This window comes from Vicugna pacos, chromosome 22 (assembly GCF_048564905.1).
Source record: "Vicugna pacos chromosome 22, VicPac4, whole genome shotgun sequence".
NCBI classification, from domain to species: Eukaryota; Metazoa; Chordata; class Mammalia; order Artiodactyla; family Camelidae; genus Vicugna; species Vicugna pacos.
In genome coordinates, this window is record NC_133008.1 from 22,644,820 (window position 1) to 22,669,162 (window position 24,343).

Sequence of the window (24,343 nt, forward strand, 5' to 3'; positions counted from 1 at the left end):
TACCTACGAAAGACGAGAGCCGGTGATTCTCAGCTCCAGCCCTGAGCTCTGCTCAGAGCTACATTCTCTCTCTGACCCCTCACACGACCCTGGGGGTCAGTCGTCGCCATCCCCATTTCGTGGAGGAGGTGGACGGAATGAGAGCCCCCATAGGCTAGGTCACCTGGCCAGTGAGCAGCAGAGCCAAGTTCAAGGCTCAGGCAGATTCCAAAGACCCCACTCACCCCTACGGTGCCTCACCACCTTTCCAGTGGCTCCACCTCTACTCCTAGTGAGTCCGGCTTCCCAGCTGTACCCCAAGTCCGGTCTCCTCCTGTACCTGAGTGTCCTCAGCTCTTTCACAAAGAGCTGTTGAAACACAGTCTGTGTATTTAACAAGCTCCCCACCACTTTCTGGGGGCGCGGAGGGGGCTGTGGACAGACACGGACCTCGCACCAAATGTCGGCGTGTGTGTGCTGGTGGATGGTTTTCTGGGGAGGAGGGCCGGAGTTTTCATCATATTCTCGGGAGTTCCCACATGCCCCTGAAAGAATATGAACGACTCATCGCAAGATTTACCAAGGTTTCAAAGTATTTTAATGATTAAAAGAAAAAAAAAACGTAAGAATACGGTGTTGGTGGATGTGTGTTTGCTGCAGCCCCTTTAGTGAGGAACTCAGCAACAGCAATGAAAATGTGGACTGAGTAGTGACCCCGCAATACCAAATGTCCATTACCTAGTGAATGGATGAGAACTGAGCTCCATCCATAAATCAGATACTATTCAGTAATAAAAAAAAAAGAACAAATCGTGATACACACAACAACATGCATATATGTCAAACACACCATACCAGGGGAAAGTACCAAATGATGCAAAACACACACACACACCGTATGATTATAAGGACTGTCCAGGAAAGGCAAATCTATAGGCTCAGAAAGCCCATTAGTGGTTGCCTGGGGCTGGGGGCGGTAGCGGGGACGGACTGCATAGGGGCAGGAGAGATACACTTGGGGTGACTGAAAACTTCTAAAGTTGGATGATGGTGATGGTTGCACCACTGGGTAAATTCACTAAAAATAACAAAGTTGTACGCTTAGAAGGGGTGAATTGTATGGTATGTAGATGAATCATCAATAAAGTTATTAAAAATAAGTAACACGGGCGGCTCTCAGACTATCCGGCTCTTACCCCAGGCCTGGAGCGACCCACATCGGACCATGCTAGCAAGTAGGGCCCAGCCGTAAAGTCGCTGGGCCACCCTCCCGCTGCCCAACAGGCCCAGCTCCGGAGCGCGCCCCGTTTCCCCGCAACTCCTCGGGGCCCGGCCACCGCCCAGCCAACCCCACCAACCTCCTCCCACGAAGTCCTTCCGCGGAGGCCGTCGCCGCTCTTGGCCGGACACTCGGGCCAGAAGGGACTGTTGCCCACGGCAACAGCGCCAGGAAGAAAGAGACCACAACTCCCGGTGCACGCCGCGCCCCAAGAACCAATATCGCCCGAGGTCACAATCGCGAGGCGTCATGGGTGTGGTAGTTTGGGGGCGGGCACAGCGTGCCCCGAGCACTAGGAACCAATGATGTGTCAGGTCACAATCGCGAGGCGTGACGGGAGTTGTAGTTCCGGGGCGGGCCTGGCACACCGCGAAGACCGCTGGACTCAAAAGGAGCGGTTACGAGAAGAGGTCGCTCTTTCCCTATGGCCGCGGTTCGAGTCCCTCTCTGGGCAGTCTGTGTGCTGCGGGTGGCGCTGGCCACCGTCTACTTCCAAGAGGAATTTCTAGACGGAGGTGAAGGGGCGACGCCGGAGGGTGGCGTGGGCGTAAGCCCCCGCATACCCCGCTGCCCAACGGATGGCCCGAGTCGCCTTTGCTCCCCACCACCCCCGCCGTCGCCGAAGGATCTGCGGTGGCAAAACCTTGAAGCTTCGAAGCCTCGAGGGCCCCGTTCACTCCCCCCACGACGCAGATTAACAGTTTTCAGCCCTAACCGGTGTTATTTCCCACCACAGAGCGCTGGAGGAACCGATGGGTGCAGTCCACCAATGACTCCCAATTTGGGCATTTTAGACTCTCGTCTGGGAAATTTTATGGTCATAAAGAGAAAGACAAAGGTTAGTGTAGGAATCGTGAGAAAATCAAGCTAAATATTAACCCCCCTATAGCAACCTTTCAAAGTAGGTGTGGCACACCTCTAAGGCCCATTTCACAGGTGGGGAAACTAAGGCGTGGGTAGAGTTTGTGTTTTTTTGTTTGTTTGTTTTCTCTCTTTACTTGACCAGGATAACCTCTCTTAATTTGGGGGGGGTGGGGGTAGGGGAGAAGGTAATCAGGTATTTATTTATTTAATGGCAGTACTGAGGATTGAACCTAGGACCTCATGCATGTTAGGCAGGACCTCTACCGCTGAGCTATACCCTCCCCCCATAACCTCTCTCAATAAGTACTAGTCAAATGGGTTTGGAGACCTGAGGGTTTTGCCCTACAGAAGGAAAAAGATTACAGGGTGCTTCTCATTTTTATTTTCCCTACCTCAATTTTAATATATATTATATATATATATATATAAGCACAGATCTTAGGGGTTCCAATAGGATGAATGTTTACAACAGCACCCCCAGGTCAAGACAGGGAACGTTTTCAGGCCCCATCCCCAGCCCTAGAGGCCTCCTTTGTGGCCAGCTCCCCCCAGGTCAGCAGCCTCCTGGTACCAAGAATAACCTCTTTTCCAGCTTCTCATTCCTGATGGTGAAAGGTAGATAAACAACAGCTCCTCTACCGCCTGGTTTTTGTGCAGCCAGTTAGATGAGACTGGGTTTTCCACTTTTTTTAATTGTTGGAGAAAAATAGAGAATAGTATTCTGTGACATGTAAAAATTATACAAAATTCAGTGAAACCTCTGAAATTTCAGGGTCCATAAATAAAGCGTTAGTGGAACACAGCCATGGTCATTCATTTACATGTGGTCTATGGCCACTTTCAGGCTGCTAAGGCAGCACTGAGCAGTTGGGATAGAGAATGAATGGTCCACAAAGTCTAAAATAACGGCCTTACAGAAAACGTTCGCCAACCCCTGAGTTAGCTGGAAATTTTCCTTCTTCACTACCTCAGCTTCCATCTTGGCCCTGTTACTCCAATGTTGCCCTAACATCCAGCAGTCTCAGGTTTTGGTTTTTATATGCATTGCTTTGTAGACACATGTTGCTCCAAATCGTCAGGCTGTAGTGGCAAAATGGAGTGAAAATAGCAAGTTGTTCTGTGAAGCTTGTCCAAGGAGAGGGGTTGTCATTTGGTTTTTAACCCACAGTAATTTTCCTTCCTCCAACCTGGAATTCTGAGACTCTGTGCATTTCATCTACTCCAGCACATGCCTCCTGAGAGAAGAGCCAGGCCAGGCACTGAGGTTAATTTGGCCTTTTGCATTGTAGTCTCCCTGGACCCCGGTCTAGAAGCCATGGATGGAAAGATAAATAGAATTTAGCCAAACAGACATGGCAGGTGATGAGAGATGATGGTGGTGGCTGAGGAGTGTGGTAAGACACCTAGGGAAGCAGTGAGTCATACGGCCTTAGAAATTGCCTGGAAGGTAGAGGGAGGGAGGGGGAAGGACTACTAATCACCTGAGAAAGGGAAGGGTAGGGGAAGAATGGAGGGGAGAGAGAGAGAGAGGTGTGGGAGTGGAGAGTCAACCATGAATTCAGGGTTAGATACAGTGATACAAAATGCCAAGTTCATTAATGATTGCTCTCAGCATAGACAGTTATAGGAACTCGTGTATAGAGCAAGGAAGGGCAGATTATAAGAAGACTGGCTGTGTTTTCACGTTTGTCTTACATTCCAGTATAAAATGAGGATTTGGTACAGAGCCTAGTGGCTACTGAAAAAGGAGGTTCCTGTCTTGAAGTGAACGCCTAAACTTATAAAGTACGAGATGAGTCACATGACAAAAGGATGGTATCTTCATAAAAAGCCACCACACGGAGGACACCTACGGGCCAGCTCACCCAGTGCAGTGAAGAAGCACTTTTTTACAGATCAGCAGTCTGTCCTCCATCAGCTGTTGCATCTCTTAAGTAGCTGCTTTAAGATGAGAATTAAGGGAAAGAAGTAGAATGTTCCAGTTGTTAATCCAGTTGCTACCGAGCTTCCTTGTAGCTTCCCCACCCCTTGGAAAATGAATGGAAGCAAAAGTAATCTTTTATCCATAATTAGATTGCATATTTGTCATTTAGAGCCGAAGTGTGTTTGTAACCTAAGACGTAACAATGATATATTAAGTGCAAAAACACCTATATGTACATGAGTATGTGAAATAGAAGTTCCGTGGCAGCAGAGCGCCTGTTAGTGATGTGCCCATTGAATGTTACTGCAGCATATTATAAATGTGCTGTAGGCACTGGATCAACATAAATGGTTAGAAGGTTTATTATTGGGGATTGGGGAGGACAACCATTTAATTCCCTGCATTGCTCAGCAGTGTCATTCCTAATCCTTCATTAGTACTTTTTATTTAAAGGTCTGCAAACCACTCAAAACGGCCGATTCTATGCCATCTCTGCACGGTTCAAACCATTTAGCAATAAAGGGAAGACTCTGATCATCCAGTACACAGTGAAACACGAGCAGAAGATGGACTGCGGAGGGGGTTACGTTAAGGTCTTCCCTGCAGACGTGGATCAGAAGAACCTGAATGGAAAATCCCCGTACTATATTATGTTCGGTGAGTTTAGCTAGTCCACACCACCCCTTCTGGTGATTCTGAAAACCCTTCCACCTTGTAGAATCCTTAGACTTTGCTAAAGCAGCATTGGGTATGTGTAACTAAAGCTCTTAGTACTGTTAAACCTAATTAATAGACCCAAAGGCAACTCTGCCTTTCTACTGTTCTTCAGAGAAAGTTATTCATTCAACACTAATGTAGCCTAGAGTATTTTGAATGCACCAGGAGTCAGCAAACCTTGGCCACAGGCCAAATAGCCCACAGCCTGAGTTTGTTATGGCCCATAAGTTGAGAATGGGTTTTAACATTTTTTAGTGATTGAAGAAAATCAAAACAGGGGATAGTACTTTTGACACATGAAAATAATATGAAACTCAGATTTCAGTGTCCACAAATGACGTCTTACTGGAATGCAACCTCACTCTGTTCACTTACATCTTGTGTGTGGCTGCTTTCAGGCAGCAGTGGCAGAGTTGAGTGATCATGGCAGAGGCCACATGGCCCACAAAGCCAAAAATGTTTACTGTCTGGCTCCTTACAGAAAGAACTTACTGATCCCCAGAATACATTAAATATCTCCTGACACTAGGGGTCATTGATTAACATCTGTGCTGGAATGGGAAGGGACCTCACTGGGCTCCAGGAACTAGGCATAACTGAAGTGTGTGGATTCAACACCCGTTAAGAATGAAGAGGATTCTGGGAAGATGGAGGAGTAAGGAGCACCAGGGATCTGTCTCCCCATCTAGACAACGGTTGCACTGGCAGAATCTGTCTGATGTACCTATTTTGGAACTCTGGAGTCTGTGGAAGTATTGCAGCTTCCAGCAGAAGATTAGGAAGGTTAATTTTGGGTGAATTTATTGTGCTCTTATCACAGTAGTGCCTACCCATTCCCCCACCTGCAGCCACATGGCAGACAGCTGTGCACCATGTTCCTAGAGCAGCTTTTTCAGGAGCCAGGGTGGACAAAAAGGACCCTGTCCTCCCAATATTGGGGATCGAGCTCTGATGGCTGATTGCTGATTCTGATCACAGAGATGCAGACAAAGAGATGGGCGGCCATTGTTGTTACACCTCCCCCATTATTGCCAGGGTCTCCCACTCTAGCTGAAATGACTTCAGGTGGAAAATAGAATATGAAATGGAGTAAATGTAAATGTAAATGGGGTAGACTCTCCAGTCAAAAGGCAGAGATTGGCAGAAAGAATAACAACATAGGATCCAACTATGTGCTGTCTACAGGAGACTCATTTGAGATCCAAAGACACAAGCAGGTTGAAAGTGAAAGGATGAGAAAAGAAATTGCCTGCAAATAGTAACCAAAAGAAAGCAGAGGTGGCTGTACTAAAATCAGACAAAATAGACTTTGAATCAAAAAAAGATTATGGGGGAAGGGTATAGCTCAAGTGGTAGAGCATATGCTTAGCATGCAGGAGGTCCTGGGTTCAATCACCAGTAACTCCATTAAAAACAGAAAATTAAGTAAATAAACCTAGTTACCTCCTCTGCCAAAAAAAAAAACAAACCTAAAGACAAGAAAAGGTTATAAATACAAGAAGGACATTATATATTAATAAAAGATTCAATACAACAAGAGATGAAAAATTATAAACATTTACATCCCTGATGACCATCAAAATATATGAAGCAAAAACTGACAGAATTGAAGGGAGAAATAAATAGGTCTATACTAGTAACTGGAGATTTCAGTAACCCATTCACCATAATGGGTGGGACAGTCAGAAGACAAGGAAATAGAAGACTTTAATAATTCAATAAACCAACTAGACCCAATAGACTTTCATAAACACTACCCAGCAACAATAGAATACACATTCTTCTCAAGTGCACATGGGACCTTTCCAGGATAGACCACATACGAGGCAACAAACTAAGTCTTGATAGATTTCAAAAGAGAGACATACAAAGTATCTGACTGCAGTGGGAGGAAGTTGGGAATCACTAGCAAAAGGGAAACTGGAAAATTAAAAAAATTGTGGAAAATAAACAACCGTTTTAAACAATCTGTGGATCAAAGAAGAAGTCACAAGGGAAATTAGAAAATCCTTAGAGATGAATGAAAATGAAAACACAACGTACCAGAACGTATAGGATGTGGCGAAAGTGGTGCTATGGGGGAAATATATAGCTATAAATATTTATATTAAAAAATAGGATCTCAGGTCAAAACCTATCTTAACCACTTGAGGAACTAGAAGAAGAACAAACTAAACCCAAGGCTAGCAGAACAAAATAATAAAGATTAGGGCAGAAATAAATGAAATATAGGGAAACAATAGAGAAAAATCAATGAAATCAAAAGTTACTTCTCTGAAAAGATCAATAAAATTGACAAACCTTTAATTAGATGAATTAAGGGAAAAAATACTATTAGAAGTAATTAATTCAGTAAAGTTCCAGGACATGGAATTAGTATACAGAAATCTGTCTTGTTTCTATATTCTACAGACTATCAGAGAAATTTTTTTAAAATTCCGTTTACAATTACATCAGAAAGAATAAAACACCTAGGAATAAATCTAAGGAGGTAGATCTCTGCTCAGAAAACTATAAGACACTGAAGAAAGAAGTGGAAAATGACCCAAACAAATGGAAAGGTATATTGTCCTCGTGGATTGGAAGCATTAATATTGTTAAAATGACCGTATTCCCCAAGGCTCTCTACAGATTCAAGGCAATCTCTATCAAAATACCAATGGCATTTTTCACAAACTAGAACAAATAATTTTCAAATTTGTAGGGAAACACAAAAGATCCCTAATAGCCAAAACAATCGAGAAAGAATAACAAAGCTGGAGATATTACACTCCCTGGTTTCAAACTATACTATAAGGCTATAGGAATCACCGTGGTATGGCAAAAACACACACACATAGATCAATGGGACAGAGTAAAGAGTCCAGAAATAAACTCATGCATATATGGTAAATTAATCCACAACAATAACAACAAAGGCAGACATATATGATGGGGAAAAGACAGCCACCCCTTTAATAAATAGTGTTGGGGAAACTGGACTACTTTCTCATACTATATTTAAAAAATGAATTAAAGACTTAAATTACAACCTGAAATCATGAAACTCCTTGAAGACAACATAGGCAGTATGCTCTTTGACATCTGCGTAAGCAGTATTTTTTTGCATCTGTCTCCTCAGGCAAGGGAAACAAGCAAAAGTAAACAAATGGGACCACGTCAAGCTAGGAAGCCTTTGCACAGTGAAGGAAACCATGAACAAAATGAAAAGGCAGCCTGCTGAGTAGGAGAAGAGATTTGCAAGTGAGGGATTTGATAAAGAGTTAATATTCAAAATAAACAAAGAATTCATACAACTTGACATCAGAAAAAAAAACAAACAGCCCAGTAAAAAATGAGCAGATGACCTGAATTGACATTTTTGCAAAGAAGACATACAGATGGCCCAAGGACAAATGTAAAGATGTTCAACATCACTAATCATCAGAAATGCAAATCGAAACCACAATGAGGTATCACCTCACACCTGTCAGAATGGCTGTTATCAAAGTCCACAAATAACAAGCGTTAGTGAGGGTGTCAAGAAAAGGGAACCCCCATGCACCATTGGTAGGAATTTAAATTGGTGCAACCACTGTGGAAAACAGTGTGGAGGTTCATAAAAAAATTAAAAGTAAGCCTAACATATGATCCAACAATTGCACACTGGGTATTTTCCCAAAGAAAACAAACAAAAAACCCCCCCACCAATTAGAAAAGATATATGTACCTCTGTGTCTATTGCAGCATTATTCACAATAGCCAAGACATGGAAGCAACCTAAGTGCCCATCAATAGACGAGTGAGTAAAGATGTGGTGTACATACACAATGCACTATTACTCAGTCATCAAAAAGAATGAAATCTTGCTATTTGCAACAACAGGGATGGACCTAGAGATATTATGCTAAGTGAAATAAACCAAACAGAAAAAGACAAAGATTATAAGAGTTCACTTATATGTGGAATCTAAAAAACAAAACAAATGAACAAATATAACAAAACAGAAAGAGAATCATAGATGCAGAGAACAGGAGCTTGCCAGAGGGGAGAAGGGTGAAGGGATGAGTGAAATAGGTGAGGGAGATTAAAAGGTACGAATTTCCAGTTGCAAAATAAGTGAGCCACAGGAGTTAAACATACAGCATGGGGGGTACAGTCAATAATTTATCTGTATGGTAACAGAGTAACTAGACATCATGGTGACTATTTTCTGATGTGTAAAATTATTGATTCATTAGGCTGTGCACTGAGAACTAACAATGTTGTAGGTCAATTACAATTCAACAACAAACAAGCTCGTAGAAAAGTATGTCAGATTTGTGGTTACCAGAGGTGGGGGTTGGGAAGGGGGAATTGGATAAAGGTGGTCAAAAGGAACAAACTTCCAGTTATAAGACAAATAAGCACTAGGGATGTAATGTGTAGTGTAATTAATATACATAACGCTGCTGTGTGTTATACATGAAAGTTGCTGGTAGAGTAAATCCTAAGAGTTCTCACCACAAGGGAAAAATGTTTTTCTTTTATTTTGTATCTATATGTGATCATGGATAGTCACTAAAATTATTGTGATAATCATTCCATGATATATATATATACAGGTCAAATCACTATGTTGTACACTTTACAGTTCTATGTGTCAATTGTATCTCAGTAAAACTGGAAGAAGAAAGAAAGAAAGAAAGAAAGAAAGAAAGAAAGAAAGAAAGAAAGAAAGAAAGAAAGAAAGAAAGAAAGGAAGAAAGAAAGAAAGAAAGAAAGAAAGAAAGAAAAGAAAGAAAGGAAGGAAGGAAGGAAGGAAGGAAAAGAAAAGAAAGGAAGAAAGGAAGGAAGGAAGGAAGGAAAAGAAAAGAAAGAAAAGAAAAGAAAAGAAAAGAAAAGAAAAGAAAAGAAAAGAAAGGAAGGAAGAGAGGAAGGAAGAGAGGAAGGAAGAGAGGAAGGAAGAGAGGAAGGAAGGAAGAGAGGAAGAAAGGAAGAAAGGAAGAAAGAGTGAGTGAGGAAGGAAGGAAGGAAGAAAGAAAAAGAAAGAAAGGGCTCTGAATCTGATAGTTTTATTGGTGAATTCTACCAAACATTGAAAGAATATCAATCCTCTCAAACTTTTTTAAAAAATTAAAGAGGGAACACTTTCTAAGTCATCTTATGATGCCAGCATTACCCTAATACCAAAACCAGACAAAGACATTATAAGAAAACACTGATGCAAATCCTTAAGAAAATGCTACTAAACAGAATTCAGCAGCATACTAAAAGGATTATGCACCATGACCAAGTGGTATTTATTCCTGGATGCAAGTATTGTTTGACATATGAAAATTAATGTAATAGGCCACAGCAACAGAATGAGGGGGAAAAAATGATCACGATGCAAAAAAGAAAAAAAAAGCATTTGACAAAATTCAACACCTTTTCATGATAAAAACACTCAACAAACTAAGGATAAAAGGAAAGTACCTCAACATAATAAAAGCCATATATGAAAAGCCCGCAGCAAACATGCTCAGTTGAAAAAGACTGAAAGTGTTTCTTCTAAGTTCAGGAACAAGGCAAGGACGCCTACTTTCCTCACTTCTATCCAACATAGTACTGGGAGTTCTAGCCAGAGCAATTAGGCAAGAAAAATAAAATAAATTGAAAAGAAGTAAAATTATCTGTTTGCAGATAATATAATATGTAGAAAATTCTAAAGATTTCACATGCGCGCGCGCACACACACACACACACACACACAGACCCTACTAGAACTAACAAGTGAATTCAGCGAAGTAGCAAGATACAAAGTCGGTATGTTAAAAAACAGTTGCATTCTATACACAAGCAATTAATAATCTGAAAAGGAAATTACAAAAACAATGTCATTGTTACACTGGCATGCAAAAGAGTAAAATACATAGGAGTCACCTTAACCAAGGAAGTGGCTGTATAATGAAAACTATAAACTATTCTTGAAAGATATTAAGACATAAATAAATGGACAGTAGATTACTTGTTAGATTGAGATCTAATCCTGCTCCGCCGTTTTGGAGAGCGATGCAGCTTCTCCAAGGATGCAGCATTAGATAGATCTGAAGTTTCCACGGACTGAGTTGTCCCTGATTCCCTGCCCGGAATCCTCTCTTCTCTGCCACACCTCACATTTACTCTTGAATTTAAAATGCTGGAATGGAAAAGGTCTTTACGTAGATTTAAAAAGAAATTTAAGTATCGCAGTTCTGGTTATTGTTATTATTCTCTTAAAACAAGAGGGCAAAAAATTTACCAAAAAAAATTTACAAAAAAAAAGAGGGCATAGATATCTGGCAAAAAAAATATTACCTGTTGAATTAGAGATGATTTCACAAATATTTGATATAGTTAGATCTGGTAATCAAAATAACCACAATTATCCACCAAAATACTACTTTTAAATAGACATAGAATGTCTGCTACATTTGAGTTGTGAAGCAGCATATTTTGGAGTTAAAATATATATATATACTAAAGTAAATGTTCTGTATTATTTTGCTTTTAACTCAAAGTCAGTTACATTTTACTCAAACCCACTGTGTCACTGTTAGAACACTCCCTGTGATATCTCAGCTCTTGCCTTTGGTATGAGAGCATCTTGTGGTGTTAAAGAGGAAGAGAGAAATATGTTTTGTTGGGCCCTTGCCAGGAGCCATGTAATCTTACACATGTAATCTTAAATTATGGATCAAACCCTAGGAAGTGGGTAACATAGCCCCTTCTGTGCAAATAAGGAAACTGAGTCTCAGAAAGATTAAACTACTTGCCCCAGATCAGGTCAGCCCGACTTCAGAGTCTGTCTGCTTACCCCATTCCTCTCCAAAATCCACTACCACATAAATATTTTATGAGTGCTGTTAAGGGAATATGTCCAGATTTTTCTGGTCAGGTCTGGGCATGTTCTGAAGCTTAATTTAATATTAAAAGTATGTAGATGTTAAGGAACAGAGAGAAAAGTTCTGATCAATTTTGAAGGAAAAATAATTTCATATTTCAATCCTGAGGTGACAGGCTTTCATACAAATGGTTTGCATAGCTTTTGTTTTAAAAAAAAATTGAACTGGAATGTTTTCCAGCAATAACAACAACAACAAAAAAGAAATTGCATAAACACATGTCCTCTGGGAACTCAGCTAGAGACAGTTGCGATGTTCTTTGTCGGCCCCTCAGGATGCTGTTTCCAAGTTCAATGTCACATCTACGCTGGCAAAGTGAGAATATTCTATAAGTAATTACATGCAGCCTGGATTTCTCTTATTTAATCTGGAGGTTCACCATTGCAAGCTCTAGAAGAGATCACAGTCATCTGCTTGTCTTTATACAGGGTTTGCTCAGAGAATCCCCAGGGAGGGGTGCAGCCCCGGGTCAGTGACTATGATGGAATTCAGAGACAGAAAGACATGCAGATGCTTTAGTACATTCCTACGGCTTAGGCAGTGAAGCCACAGCAGGGTAATTCCAGACATCCTCAGAAGGTTTGACAGATTTGACAATTTCCTCCCTGTAAACCTTGCTTGGAATATTTAGAACTTCTTAGTCTCCTATCAGAGAATAGAGTGTCCTATGGCATTCCATTTCTTTCGTGACTGAAACTTAAACTCATGCCAATTTAAAAATCATTATCTTTAAATAGAACTCTTCATAGATTTCACAGTTCAACAGAACCTATGTACTGATCGTAACCTCTCTTCTGCTTACAGTTTGGGGTTACCGCTAAGAATATATATATATATTATATATATATATATGTATACGTGTGCGCACGCGCGTACGCATTGTCTTGGAGCATAACAGTAGTAACAAACATTAAGCATTGCCATACTAAAAGCTGTACATACATTAGCCCATTTAATTGGTAAAGTAGCTTTGTGAGGTCAAGATCAACACCCCCATTTTATAGACCAGGACACTGAGGCCTGGGGAGGCTAGTATGTTAGTTGCAAATATAACTCAACAGTGAAGGAGAGCTGAGACTGGGGCCAGTCAGTCCAGCTCTGAAGCCCTCCTGTGGGCACAGGAGCCCTGGTCAGAGCTTCAGAGTGAGGACCCAAGGCTCACACAGCACATTGGGGGCACTTACTAGGTTGTTGTTAGACCTTCCTTTCCTCATTCACTTGCTGGTTTATACTTGAGTCCAAAGTGGCTGTGGTGACCGTGACCTGAACCGAGAAGAGTGTCACCATCCATTTAAATATCTCCACGTGAACATCTGATTACTCCCAGACATGTAAGCTTCCGGTGCCTCGTCTCTTCTTTTTTTTAACACTTTTTATTGATTTATAATCATTTTACAATGTTGTGTCAAGTTCCAGTGTTCAGCACAATTTTTCAGTCATACATGGACATATACACACTCATTGTCACATTTCTTTCTCTGTTAGTTACTACAACGTTTTGTGTAAATTTCCCTGTGCTATACAGTATAATCTTGTTTATCTATTCTACAATTTTGAAATCCCAGTCTATCCCTTCCCACCCTCCGCCCCCCTGCCTCGTCTCTTATTTCAGGAGAATGGTTGGGGATATCCTGTGGTGATGTGTTTTGGAAGGAAATTGAGAGCAGTTACTTTTTTTTTTTTTTGTAGGACCTGATATTTGTGGATTTGATATTAAGAAAGTTCATGTTATTTTACATTTCAAGAATCAGTATCACTCAAACAAGAAATCAATCAAGTGTAAGGTAAATGCTTTCATATTCAAATCAGTGATTATGTCAACGCTTGACAGATGATAACGTAAGTTTATAGAAAATAGTTTTGAACTTAAAATATTTAAGCGAACCACGGATGGGCCTTGTCTGTCCTGTCCCTGGTTTCCGGTTTAGTGGGCCCATTAAACACGCTCGCCCACCGCTTTGATTGGATGGTTTCTGAAGTTTTTGCACACCAGGAGGGCACATTTACTTCTCACTGTGAACTACAACATCAATGTATAATTTGCCCCATAAGGGTTACAACAGGATAGTCACGTTTCAGCTATACCCATGGTGGAGGAATGAAATCTTCAGGATGGAAAAAGAAAAACATTCTGGAGAAATTCATCCTCAAAAGTACCAAAATATTTAAAAATGAGATGATTTCTAAAAAGAAAGAATACACTCTATACCGTTTTACCCAGGAGTCCTGTGAAAATGTCACTTAAGGTCTTAGAGCTTGCTTTATAACTCAGTGGCCCCACCCCGGGCTTCTCCAAAGAGGCAGCTTGCATTAAGTCCATGGTGCGTGGACCTGCGGAGGGGAAGTATACTCCCCAATGTGTCCTCCTCCCCACTTTAAATGTAAGCACCGAGAAGCAGGGACCTGTCCCCTGGGGCATCCCCAGCACCCATAGCCTGTGAATCTGGGCAGGATGCCCTTGTGTGTTTCAAAATCATTGACAGAATGGAGGGGAGGCATCCATAATGGTCCCTCATTCAGTCCCTACCTGAGCAGAGGACACTTGGCCTCACAAAGCCCTGGTGAGTATTGACACGTGGTTTCTCTCGGGGTCCCACTTCCTGGCTTGGTGTTTCTAAAGAATCAGTGGGTCCCCACCCTGTACCTGGAGGCCTGACACCCCTCCCTTGGGGGTGAGGGGGAGCTCGAAATCCAAGTCTTCCTCACCCACCTTAGTGTTGGACTAGAGGGTGATTCCCAAGACTTTGTTTTCAGTGGCAGAGCAGGTGTGTGGGAGAGAAGGAGTGACCTCAGAGGCTGTAAGGTTTGACCGAGATTGTGCCTGGGAGGCCAGAGCTTTGTCACCTGGGGTCAGCAGTCTACAGGGCCCTGAGCAGCACAGCAGGCTGGTGACGCCCTCAGTTGGGTGCTATTTCTGCAGCCTGTTAGAAAAATGAGACAAGTCCGTTGAAGGTGCACTGGAGCACTGGGTCACAGCGGCTAGTCAGCATTATGGCCTCCTCAGTGAGGAGCACCGTTATTTTCGGAGCTCTGATTCACTCTGTGATGCTGTAAAAGAAATGCAGCAGTCAGCCCTCAAGGGTTTTCAAGGAGGCAGTCTGGTTAGCATGTGAGAAAAATGCCTCAGCTGTTTGAGGGGAGGGACAGAGTGAACAACAGGCAGGAAGGTGGGTGAGATGGTCAGGTCAAGTCTTCAGCGGGATACAGATCACAGGAGCATTTTAACAGATGACTCAGATGCAGGATCCAGAGGTTTGGAATGAGGGTACCAAGGGTGTGGGTGATGGCTCTTAGCAGCATTGCTGTTAAACAGGAAGAGAAACAGGAAGGGCCAATAAAGGGGCCACGGCAGACTCCGGGGTCGTGTTTGGAAAGGTTGGTTGTGAAATCCTGGCAGACATCAAGGTAGAGGTGTCTAGTAAATTGTTGGAAACTCAAGTCTGAAGCTCAGGCTAATGGCTGGGGTTAAAGCTGTTGGTTTGGAGCTGTTTGTATATGTTGGGATGTGGATGTTCCTCAGAAAGCTCTGTGCTTGTGGCCAAATCTCAGAGGGTGCTGGGCATGGGGCCGGCAAGCCCAAAGTCTAATTTAAGACAGGCAGGTGGAGAGTACGGGGAGAGATTTTGGAGAATTGTGAACTCAGCTGTCACGGGGGGTTGTGGGGGACACAGCCGACTGTAGTGCTGATCCCAGACAGAGTCTTTGGCCATGGTGCGGCAGAGGGGTATGAAAAAGCGTTTTGATTTGGATCTTAGCAGGGAAATTCCTCGTAACAGAGCGTCTAAGATGCTGGGGCAGTGGTTCCCAAACCTGAGCAGCATCAGACACCCTGGAGGGCCTGTGGAAGTCCACCGGGTTCTGTTGCAGCAGGTCAGGGCTGAGCCAGGAATGGGCATTGCCCATGTGCCCCCTGTGATGCTGGTGCCTCTCGGTCATGCTTTGAGAACTGCACTGGGGTATGGTGCAAGGGTCCCCTCCACGGCTGACAGGCAGCCACGTCCTGGGCACCCCCAGCCTCCCCAGGCACCCCCCCCACCTTCCATCCCTCCCTTATTGAATGTTTGTTAAATGCTTCCCTTGGCTCCAGCCTGGGGCTTTAACTATGGCCAAGAGAGGCACTGGGCCTGCCCTGCCTGAGCTTACATTGTTGGGCAGAGCATTAGAAAATTCTCCCCTGTACTGAGAAATAGAATGGGCTTCATTTGGTAGCTTTTAGGATCCAGAACTGGAAGTTGTTTTCCACATAACTTTTCCTAAATCAAACAGCACAGTGGTCTCTTGGTTTATACCAACCACCCCATCATGGCTGCCTGTGAGATTATAGGTGGAAGCCATTGTCTTTGCACAAAAGGAGATCAGCCACTCAAGAGGAGGCAGTAGTGAGGAAGGATTCTGCAAAGGGTCATGTGAGTCTTCCGTACGACACCCTTTCACAGTCAAGGCGACTGCTATTCCTCAAACGTCTCTTTTTGCTGTTTACCACAAGGCTTTGGCCCGTGACAACTGACACTGCACATCTAGACTGCCTCGAGATATCAAGGGTCTCATTCTTTTCCTCGTCTCCCCCCAAAACATGCAGGTTGATGCCTTTACACATCTCTATACTCTGGTGTTAAGACCAGACCTCACTTACGAAGTGAAAATTGACGGCCAATCAATTGAATCCGGCAGCATAGAATATGACTGGCACCTAGCATCACTGAAGACGGCGGAGAAGGCTTCGGCAGAGGCTAAGGAGTGGAATGAGGCTACGGATGACAAAGCCCAGGTGGGGATGTCCCCTGCATAGCATTAGCAAGTGTACACACTTAGCTTTTAAGTACCCAGGTACCCTACAAGTGTGGCATGGCTGGTTTTGACAATGTTGTAGCCATCAAAATGCCCTCCCCAGAGCATATGCGCTGAAACCAACCACCTAGCTGCACGCTCCAAGGTACTGTGATTTTTTTCAAGGTATTTTGAATTTTAAAGTGTTTGAGATGAAAGCAAGTGAGGTTTACTTAAAGGAAAATGTATCAGCAACCTTTACAAAAGTGATTTTTTTGGGTCATCCTGAATTTGAATGTGGTAGGTTTTTTTTTTCTTTCCTACCCCTCCGCTTTTTTTTAAATTGAAGTATAGTCAGTTACAATATGCTGTACACCAGGAACTGATACAACATTGTAAACTGACTATACTTCAATTTAAAAAAATTACATCACAATGTAAAGCATTTATCTTTTTAAAATTAAAACAATTTTAAATTGAAGTATAGTCGATTTGCAATGTTGTGTTAATTTCTGGTGTACAGCATAGTGATTCCGTTACATTCTTTTTCATTATAAGCTATTATAAGGTAATGAATATAGTTCCCTGTGCTAAACAGTAGGACCATATTGTCTATCTATTTTATGTATAGTAGTTAATATCAAATTCTGAACTCCCAATTTATCCCTCCACCCACCTCTCGCCTTTCCCCCCTGGTAACCACAAGTTTGTTTTCTGTATCTGTGAGTCTGTTTCTATTTTGTAAATAAGTTCATTTGTCTCATTTTTTTAGATTCCACATATAAGTGATATCATATGGTATTTTTCTTTCCCTTTCTGGCAGTAAGTCATTTATCTTAAGACAATTGTCTTTGCCGTAACTAAGAGTATGGTAACTGCTGTTTACAATTAATTTCTGGCAACTTAAAACTTAGTAGTGGCACTGCTGTCTAATAGTCAAACACTTCATCATTGACTGAATGTAATTATTAAATTAAAATGGCATCTTGTTTAGAATTATATTATTTGGCAATCCTTTTTATCATAGATAATCAAAAGTAAGCTTCTATGAATTTGGAATCCATGGCATCCAATCAATGAGAACATCTTCAGATTAGAGTAAAAAATCCTAATCATATAAGGCTTCCCCATCATTTCTCAAGGAAGAAAAAAAAAAAGCAAAGTTTTCCTCTCCCTCTCTTAACCTTCAAACCAAACTAAAAAAGCAGTTTTCATCTGGAAAGAGCACCGACTTTGAACAAGGCACAGAACTGCAAAGAAACTGACCCAGAATCCTCAGTAGGATATTAAGGTCTTGGGACTGAAATCCTGGCTGCCTCTGGGCTATGAGGACACCATCCCAGCAGTGAGGGTGTGCCTTAGTGCCGAGTGTACGTGAGGTGGGTCCCCAGAGGAGTCAAATCATCCTTCCAGAAAGCTCATTCCCAGACTGCCTGTGTTTTTTCTGCATGCTCAGTTCTGTGTGCTCTGCTAAACAATGTAGTTCCTTATGGTGTTATGATTTGATAGTCTACATTAGAAGGAGCTGGCTACTCAGATTGAATTATGATCATTTCCTAGATCCCAACACAAGGGTGGCTCATCTGTTGCCAGTGAGGTCAGGGCAAAAAGCAGTAGGAGAGGTAATTAACTCCCATGTGCCATTGTTAAGTTATAGAGGATGATGGAAAAGCCACAGTCTGAGTGCAACACTTTTAATATTTCTGTTATTCTAAAAGAGAAAACAGCATTGTACATGACTTTTATGCTTTTATGAGTTTATTTGAATATTATTAATCCATAGCAACTTTTTCTCATCCATTTATTCAACAAATATTTACTCAACACCTACTAAGTCATATACATACATAGATGTGTGTATATATGCATGTGTATAAATGTGTACATACGTATAGATGTGTGTATATATACGTGTATAGTGTGAGTGTATATATATGAACTCAGTAATATAACTGCTTTTCTCCTGCTACCCAGAAGTCCTCAGTTAAATTTTGGAACATTCCTTAGTCATCCAGCTTCTCTCTAGAACAGTCCATTTATGACCATGATGTAGAAGACTTAACCTAACCAGCAGTAAATGTGGCCCCTCCTCCTATCATCACTTTTTGCCCCATCATTTTAACTTTGGCCACTCTTTTGAGTTTTCCACACTGCCATTCCTCTCAATAGCATGGGAAGAGTGCCATAATCACATGGAGAGTTAGGGAGAAAAACCTGGCAGTGCATGCCCCTGAAGCCCCCGATGTGATTAGAAACCCCTGCACTCAGCCCTTGGACCATCAGACCGAGGAGGAGACGGGAACATGCAGCTAGGGTCACTGGCCTTCCCCTGCCTCTAGGGAGTTAAGAATTCCCTTTCTCAAATCTGAGAATCTAAATTTCACCCCCCACGTGTATTTTAAGGAGTGGGAAAAGCATTTTCTGGATGCCAGTGCCAGCAAGCCGAGCGACTGGAACAGTGAACTGGATGGGGACTGGCAGGCGCCGATGCTGCAGAAGCCTCCTTACCAGGTGTGTGGTGTCCTCTTCCCACCAGCCCCGCCCCACCCATGTTCTCCCAGACCACCACATATGGTTTATTGTTGCAGGATGGCTTGAAACCAGAGGGAATAGCCAAAGATGTTTGGCTGCATCAGAAGATGAAAAATACCAACTATCTGACAGAATATGACCTCTCAGAATTTGAGAACATTGGTGCCATCGGACTGGAGCTTTGGCAGGTCACTTGGTTTTGCATTTGCTTTAGTTTAATAACTCTGGGCTTCAGCCTAAACTCCTTACTTCACACAGGTAGTATGTGAGCTCCTACTATGTGCCTGGCACCCCTAGCTGGACCCAAGACATACAGCTGTGGACAAAGGGCACTTCTTGCCCGCCTGCCTGCTCCCTGGGAATTTGCTTGGAGCTGACCTGTGGTGCGCATCAGCTTTAGGATAAGATTGCAGATTCTGATGCAGCAGGTCCAGGGCAGAGCTCGAGATTCTGCATTCCCTGCAAGCTCCCAGCAGTGCTGACGCTGCCAGTCCACAGCTCACACTTTGCACAGGAAGGTTTTCGAGGAGTGGTTCTCAAACATTGTAGAATGTTCAAGTCACTGGGGAGCTCTCCAAAATCTTGATGCCCCACGAGTACCCCAGACCAGCTAAATCAGCTGGTGAGACCAGGCATTAGGAGTTTTAAAAATGCTCTTGGTGTGCCCACTACACAGTCAAGTTTGAGAACCAGTGCCCTGGAGGGAACGAGTGTTCTAGAAATGGGTTTAAGCATGTTCTGCTATTGATAGCTCATCACTGTTACAGGACCAAGCAAATTACGATTGTTCATTTTGTGGAAAGTTTCACTTTTCACACTGGTAATGAAGGCCTTATTTTCATCCACAGGTGAGATCCGGAACCATCTTCGATAACTTCCTGATCACAGATGATGAAGAGTATGCTGACAACTTTGGCAAGGCCACCTGGGGTGAAACCAAGGTAGAGTGACCACAATGAACTTTTCTTTCATTATTCATTTATTTCCGTACTTGAGACTCACATATAGGAAAGGGCTCAATGAATTTTTACTACTTAATGCCCCACCCAGATCAAGATACAGAACGTCACTTGAGCTCCAAGAACTTCCTCACGACCTTTCCCAGCTGGCCCCCATCCCCAAAGGAAGGGGGGTTCCACCATTCAATCACTATAGATGGATTTGACCCCTTTTGAAATTTATATAAACGGAGCCACCCATTATTTATTCATTCAGGCAGTGTTGTGAGCTTCACTTGTATTTTCGCATATAGCAGTAGCTTGTTCTTTGTGAATATTCCAGAAGGTACGCATCCATTCTCTTGGATGCAGCTTTGGGTAGCTTCTAGCTTGTGGCCTCATGGATAAAGCTGTTATGATCTTTCCTGTATGTGTCTTTCTGTGGACACATGCCCAGGAGTGGACAGGCAGGGTCACATGTTCTTCCACAGTCAGTTTTCAGTGTGTCATCCTATTTACATTGCCCTCTGCAGTGGATGAAAATTTCAATTGTGACACGTCTTTGGCCACACTTGGTATTATTGTCAGTTCTTGTTGATGAATCAGATTTATTGAAGTATAATTTACATACGGCAAAGTGTACAGTTCTGGGAATTCTGATAAACACATAGAGTTGTGAAACCCCTACCAAAAATCGAGTAGAACAGTTTCTTTCCTGGCAAAAGTCTCCTTGTAGCCAAGCCCTCCCCGACTCCGTCAGCCGCTGATCTCATACCTGTCCCTCTAGTTTTGCCTTTTCCGGAATGTCATAGAAATGGAATCATACAGTATGTGGTCTTCTTCAGCCCGCTTCTCTCACCAAGCTTAGTGTCTCTGAGATTCATCCTTGTTGTTGGAGGTCGGTCAATCCTTTGTTTCTTCATATTACTGAGTAGTTCATCTGACGGACATCTGGCTTGTTTCCAGTTTTTAACAGTATGACCAAAGCTGCTATCGGTATTTGCATATAGTTTCTTACGTGGATGTGTGCGTTTCATTTCTCTTAGCTAAATACCCGGGAGGGGGTTGCTGAGTTGTATGGTGTACGTTTAGCTTTATGAGAAACTGCCACTGTTTCCAGAGGGGCTGCACTGTTCTGCAACTCCTCCAGGCCCACTGGCACTGGGGATGGTGGGTTTCTGTAGGTGTGTAGGGTAGCTCTCTCTGGTTTCGTTTGCATTTCCCTGATGACACACGAAGGTGGATGCTGTTTCATGGCTCTTGTGGCCATTTGGGGATCCTCTTTTGTGAGATACCTGTGTTTTAAGATGTAGGTTTTGTTATTATTCAGGTATGGTGAGGCTGGCGGATCAGGAGATGATTTTCTGCCATCAAAAAGATTGCTTGTTTGACTCATAGATCCCAAGAAGAGGGGGGAGCCCACACCATGCCCTGCAGGGCCACACGGGGAAGCACCAGGGCTGATTAAGGAGGCAGAGGAAGAAAATGTAGGCAAGATACTTTGTTTTGGTTTCTGCAGGCAGGAATAGGTAAGGCAGGACAAGCCGGTTTAGGATTGGCTGGTTTTAAGAATTTCAGTGGGCTCCAGGGTGCAGGGGCTGCCCTTAGCTGTCTATCACCTGGCTGTGGGGTAATTAGGACAAGGAGATATCAGCCCTGAGTATAAGAGCCTGATGGAGGAGCTGGCTAGGGATGTAGGCTCTGCATGTAGTCTGCATATGGCATGGACTGTCTCTAGGAATTGGCCTCCTGGGCGGGCCATCCCTCCAAGGCCAGCAAAGCTCCAGATGTCAAAGCTGAAGGAACACACAGTTAATACAGCTTGTTTATGTCACTTGCTCACTTCCATATTGGGTTTTTGACCTTTTCTTATTTAGTTGTAGATCTTATTTATATATTCTAGCAAATTCTTTGTCAGGTAAATGTATGGTAGACATCCTTTCCCCTCTGTGCCTTGCCTTTCCATTCCCTCAAATGTATTTTTTTCTCCTGTATTTTTTTAAAATGTGTATTTTGAGGTCCTTATATGGAGAAACCAACTTAAAAATTTAGCTCTGACTTTCAATAAAGAAGCTAAAGTATCTTCCATCAGTACAAATTCATTTATAACTCTTTGGAGCTGAAGTATTGACACTTAAAGTGCATGCTTTTAATGGGCATAAATGTTTTGTTTCTTGGGTCATTAAATGCCAGTAACTGAACAGTGGCATAGCTTACCTGGATGGAGAAGGCAGCCAGTGTTCTCTGGGAGCCATGACTCAGAGAGGAAGGTCTTAGAGAAACCCCCACATCATTTTAGCCAGAAACTTTGGATTGTTTAATTGTATGCCAGTGAGTTTAAGTTATGGGTGATACACAAAACATCTTCCTGCTTTTAACCGCAAGCCCCTCATTCCCTTATCTTCACGGATGAGGCTTCTTCCATATCGTGAACGTCACACTGAGACTCACTGCAGGGCTGGTGCTTAAAACTGGAACATTTCACGGCATTTTAGGGGGAAAATTGCCCTCCATTGCCTAAAGGTGTTTGAGGCGATTTGCTCACGAGCCATTTCATCCTTTCCCCAACGCCTTCATGGAGGTATTGGGGATTGAACCCAGGACCTTCTGCATGCACTCTACCACTGAGCTATCCCCCCACGAGTCATTTCATCTTAAATCTGATTTCTGCCACAAAGCCTTACTAAACTCTTTTTCCATAGTGACTACAGGAAAGTTCTTGCCGCATCTGCACTCACTTCTACACCTTCTTTTAATCACACATGTCTGGATTTTCTCATTTGAGCTCTGAGGCTTCTCTCATGGCCCATCCACTGGTCAGTTGGTTGAAGAATGGGCCCAAGTGCTCCGGGAGTAAAATGAAGGCAGTGTGAGTTTCCTGGGGTGGCCAGAACAAATCACCACAAACTTGCTGGTTTGAAACAACACGAATGTATTGTCTTGCAATTCTGGAGGCTGGAAGTCCAAAATCAGTATCGATGAGCTGAAATTGTTACCGAGTCCAAACTCGTTCTTCTCACCACATAACAGGCCAATAAATTGGGAGATGAGGTGTTGCGGCAAGCAATCACAACTTTATTCAGAAAATCAGCAGACTGAGAAGGTGACAGACTAACGTGCTGGAGAACCATCTTCTCCAAGTCAGAATTCAGGCTCCTTTTATACTAAAAGGGGGGGGGGTGTGGTTGGTTGTTGCAAACTTCTTGGCATCGGAATCTTTTGTTCTTGCAGCTGTCTAGGTAGGTCAGGTCACAATGTTCCTTTACACTTTCAGCAAGACAAATATTATTCTCTGTTCTGCAACTTTTAATGGAAAAGTGTTATACCTTCAAAGGTCAGAGCCTTGAGAATGGGCTGTCCTGTCTATTTCAGGCTCTAGGCAACATTCTTTTACAACAGGTGCAGAACCAGCACGACTAAGCACAGGAAACAGAGCACAGGGTTAGAGCTAAAGGAACATTTAATATGGAGTCAGAATTGTTCTTCTCTGTTACAAAATCAGGGCATCAGCAGGGTCTTGCTCCCTCCAAACATTCCAGGGGAGAATCTTTCTTTGCTTCTTGCAGTTTCTGATGGTTCCCGATGCTCCTTGCTCTGTGGCTGCATCATTCTAATCTTTGCCTCCATCTTCATGTTGCATTCTCCTCTTCTGTCTGTGTCTGTGTCAAATCTCTCTCAGCCCTCCTCTTATGAGGACATTGTGATGGAATTTAGGGCCCACCTGACCATTCTGGATAACCTCCTTATTTCAGCAGGCTGAATTTAATCACCTCTGCCAAGACCCTTTCCCCATGCGTATAAGGTTACATTTCCAGGTTCCAGGAATTGGGACCTGACATCCTTGGGGGCTCTTTTTTCGGCTGCCCCCAGCTGGTGTGGAAGCTTCCAGAAGGTAGGGGCAGGCTGCACGCTGACACTGAATTAGCCTCCAGGAAGTATAATCCCTGGCCGCTGGGGTCTTTGTTTCTTTCTCCAGGGCCCGGAAAGAGAGATGGATGACATACAGGCCAAGGAAGAGGTGAAGAAGGCCCGCGAGGAAGACGAAGAGGAGATGCTGATGCGCAGGTTTGGTGGGCAAGACAAAAACTTCAATAGATTCCACAGGAGGAATGAACTGTAGTCATCCCCACCTCAGATAAAGATGACTGGCCAAACTTTGTTTCTACTTTAAACTACACTTAAAAGCTCAAATGTCTCCACACATGGTAATTTGTCCAGTTTTCTTTGAAAAGTGTGCCTTTGCCTCTCAGTGGGGTTGGTCTGGTTTTCCCTGAGCCCCTCCCTGTGCCCCGAGATGTCTCCTCTAGACAAATCTGAGTGCTGGAAGCCGGAAGTCAGAGGTGAGAGTCTGGTCAAAAACGTGACGCTCTTTTCTTAACCTTCAAAATGTTCTGTAAATAAAAGGTGGTAAAACTCACTTTGAAAAAGGAGAAACAATGCCTTATTTCTTTGGGTTGTA

The 24,343-nt window shown here is 43.1% G+C and overlaps 2 protein-coding genes across 8 annotated transcripts in view; one reads left to right on the forward strand and one right to left on the reverse strand.

Moving 5' to 3' along the window:
• Window positions 1-1,502, reverse strand: part of C22H19orf44 (chromosome 22 C19orf44 homolog) — a 19,187-nt gene extending 17,685 nt beyond the window's left edge. For 5 of the 7 annotated variants that reach the window (XM_072947447.1, XM_072947446.1, XM_072947448.1 and 2 more), the window contains exons 1-2: window positions 1,338-1,501; window positions 430-524 (exon numbers count right to left, since the gene is read on the reverse strand). In XM_072947447.1, the coding sequence (XP_072803548.1) occupies window positions 430-500 (71 nt within the window). In that variant the 5' untranslated portion in view covers window positions 501-524; window positions 1,338-1,501. Of the gene's footprint in view, window positions 1-429; window positions 525-1,337 lie in introns of all 7 variants that reach the window. The other 2 variants (XM_072947451.1, XM_072947449.1) reach the window with 2 other exon arrangements.
• A 100-nt stretch (window positions 1,503-1,602) lies between these two features.
• CALR3 (calreticulin 3) lies at window positions 1,603-24,085 on the forward strand. The gene is made up of 9 exons (XM_006199095.3): window positions 1,603-1,773; window positions 1,995-2,096; window positions 4,500-4,703; window positions 13,337-13,431; window positions 16,227-16,415; window positions 18,818-18,925; window positions 19,003-19,134; window positions 19,795-19,887; window positions 23,861-24,085. Exons 1-9 carry the CDS (start codon window positions 1,683-1,685, stop codon window positions 24,002-24,004), a joined length of 1,158 nt encoding a protein of 385 aa, XP_006199157.1. The 5' UTR covers window positions 1,603-1,682; the 3' UTR covers window positions 24,005-24,085.
• The last annotated feature ends 258 nt before the right edge of the window (window positions 24,086-24,343 follow it).

Coding starts and splice junctions, on each gene's coding strand:
- CALR3 (XM_006199095.3), top strand. CDS start 1,683: ATGGCCGCGGTTCGAGTCCCTCTCTGGGCAGTCTGTGTGCTGCGGGTG. Junction 19,135..19,794: donor TCGGACTGGAGCTTTGGCAG/GTCACTTGGTTT, acceptor TTTCATCCACAG/GTGAGATCCGGAACCATCTT. Junction 19,888..23,860: donor CCACCTGGGGTGAAACCAAG/GTAGAGTGACCA, acceptor TTCTTTCTCCAG/GGCCCGGAAAGAGAGATGGA.